Source organism: Arachis ipaensis, chromosome B07 (genome assembly GCF_000816755.2).
Source record: "Arachis ipaensis cultivar K30076 chromosome B07, Araip1.1, whole genome shotgun sequence".
Classification (NCBI taxonomy): Eukaryota; Viridiplantae; Streptophyta; class Magnoliopsida; order Fabales; family Fabaceae; genus Arachis; species Arachis ipaensis.
The window spans coordinates 112500359-112502478 of NC_029791.2; the positions used below are offsets into that span (position 1 = coordinate 112500359).

General features: G+C 34.1%; 1 protein-coding gene across 1 annotated transcript in view; it reads right to left on the bottom strand.

The window, feature by feature from the left end:
- The window catches only part of LOC107605849 (polyadenylate-binding protein 8), a gene marked incomplete in the record, with an annotated part of 3303 nt that continues 2346 nt past the window's right edge, over nt 1164–2120 (bottom strand). Inside the window, 2 exon segments of the mRNA XM_016307770.2 lie at nt 1164–1676; nt 1775–1954. Of these exon segments, the coding sequence (XP_016163256.1) occupies nt 1434–1676; nt 1775–1954 (423 nt within the window).

A 2120-nucleotide genomic window follows, 5' to 3' on the forward strand; every position in this document is an offset into this window, starting at 1 on the left:
TTTGTAAATTAAAACACTTTTGGCCTAATAATTTTAAATTATAATAATTTATATAACCAAATCTAACGTTTTATTAATAATTTTTCAATAAAATATTGGTAATAAAAGGTTAGATTTGGTTTTTGATTAGTTTTTAAGACTAAAGGACTATTTTGAGTACTCCTATTTATTATTATGCCAACTAACATACTAGATAGAATTTCGGTTAAGTTAATTTGATGATGGATGGAAAATTTATTTTAATTTACAGTTTAAAATCAGAACACTATTTTAATTAATTTAAAAACCAATTTGAATTAATACTGAAGAATCATTTTAATTATTATCTCAATAATCAATCACAAATTTACGAAAGAAAAAGGTTCGATATTCTAACATCACCTGAATACATGATCCTAATCGGTTTGTTGGTCAGCGGAGTGAAATTCAACCCATCCAATGCTTTTGAGAGAGATTCACAATCCAAATCAATGTTAAATTAAAGAACATTCAACACGGGACAAAAAATTGGAAGAGAAATTGACAAAAATAATTTTTTCTAAATTTCTAATTATTTGGACTTAATGGATACGTGACCTATAATCTTCTTATATTTGGGTAATTAGAATTTCTGTGGCATATAAACTAGAATTGAACTCTAATTGGAACTAAATGACCAAGGAATGGACGGTTGATGAAAGTTAGAGGAGACTAAAAAGGTCTAAAGAATTAGGGTTTAGTCACGTATAATTTGTCATAAATTGAATCTTACATGATTAAAATAGTTAATAAGAAAAGTCACAATCCGTTTATTGCTTGTTTTCTGATCTCCTGAATTTACGGTTAGTCTGATCAATCCTCGTGGGATCCACCCTCATTCACCCGTAGTAAAAGTTTATTTACTAAATTTGTTTTAGCATATAACTAGTTTTATTTCTAGTACATACTAATCCATGCTTTTTATTTACTAAATAATAACAAAAAATATAAATTACTTAACTAAATATTTTATTCATCCAATAAATAATTTAAAAATCAAGTATATATAAAGAATCATATTTCAAGTTTACAGTAAAAGTTTGCTTGCAGATTTTCAATTTATTTTTTACAATTGTTCAATAAAAATTACACTAAATGACCTATATAATTATTTACCTCACCAATATTAAACTCTTATTAAAATATGGAATAAAATGTATTCTACCAAAACTTCATAAGATAAAAGTTCAAGAACCAACCATCATAATTCAAATTAACGGGATATAAATATCAAAATTTTAAAGGGAATAAAAAAAATGCCGCCATCAAAATCTCAACCAGCAAACGAAGAAATAAAACAAAAAGTAAATTCAAAAACTAATCCAACGAGTGCTGCTAAATCCTACAAGAAACCGGACACAAAACTGTGAAGTTCTACGGTCATGTGAGCTGCTGAACGGGACAATGTTGCATATCTAAGACACAAGATTCTCATTGAGAGAGAGGGAGGCGAGTTGATCAGCTGGGGCATTGGTTTGCTGCTGAGCAACATTTTTCAACACGTCCATGGCCTCGGCAACTTTTGCCTTGAGAGCATCGGGTGACTCAATCAGATGCAACACTTCAGGCTGGTCCATCTCCAAAAGCATGCCTGTAACCTTTGCTGCAGCATCATGTTCCAGCTTATCAACAAGTGGGTATAAAGCTTCACCAAGCATCTACCAAATCATTCAAGAAAAAGTCAGTATGACAAATTTCAAATGTGTATACCCGCAGGGAAAAAGCTGAAACAATAGCAGGGAAAAAGCTCTCTTACAGTCCTCTGCTGTCCTGGAGGAGCATTTGCAAGGGCAGTAGCCAAGGCCTGAATGGGCATTGGTTGTCCCATCGCATCCCGGATGGGCAGAGCTCCCATGTCATAGTTGACTGCAAGCATTGGAACCTCCTGCATGTTGCGACCACCTGGATAACGATGGCCACGTCCCCTTGGAAGCATCTGGAAAACACAGAAAGGGGTATCTCACCATCAGGGTTTAATAGCAAAGAGAGAGACACAAAGGCACACAAGTTGAACATGAGCACACCTGCTGCTGCATCATCGGCACTGGCTGCTGTGGTTGTTGCACAGGACCTGTTCCTCGACGGACACCTGGGCGCTGTCC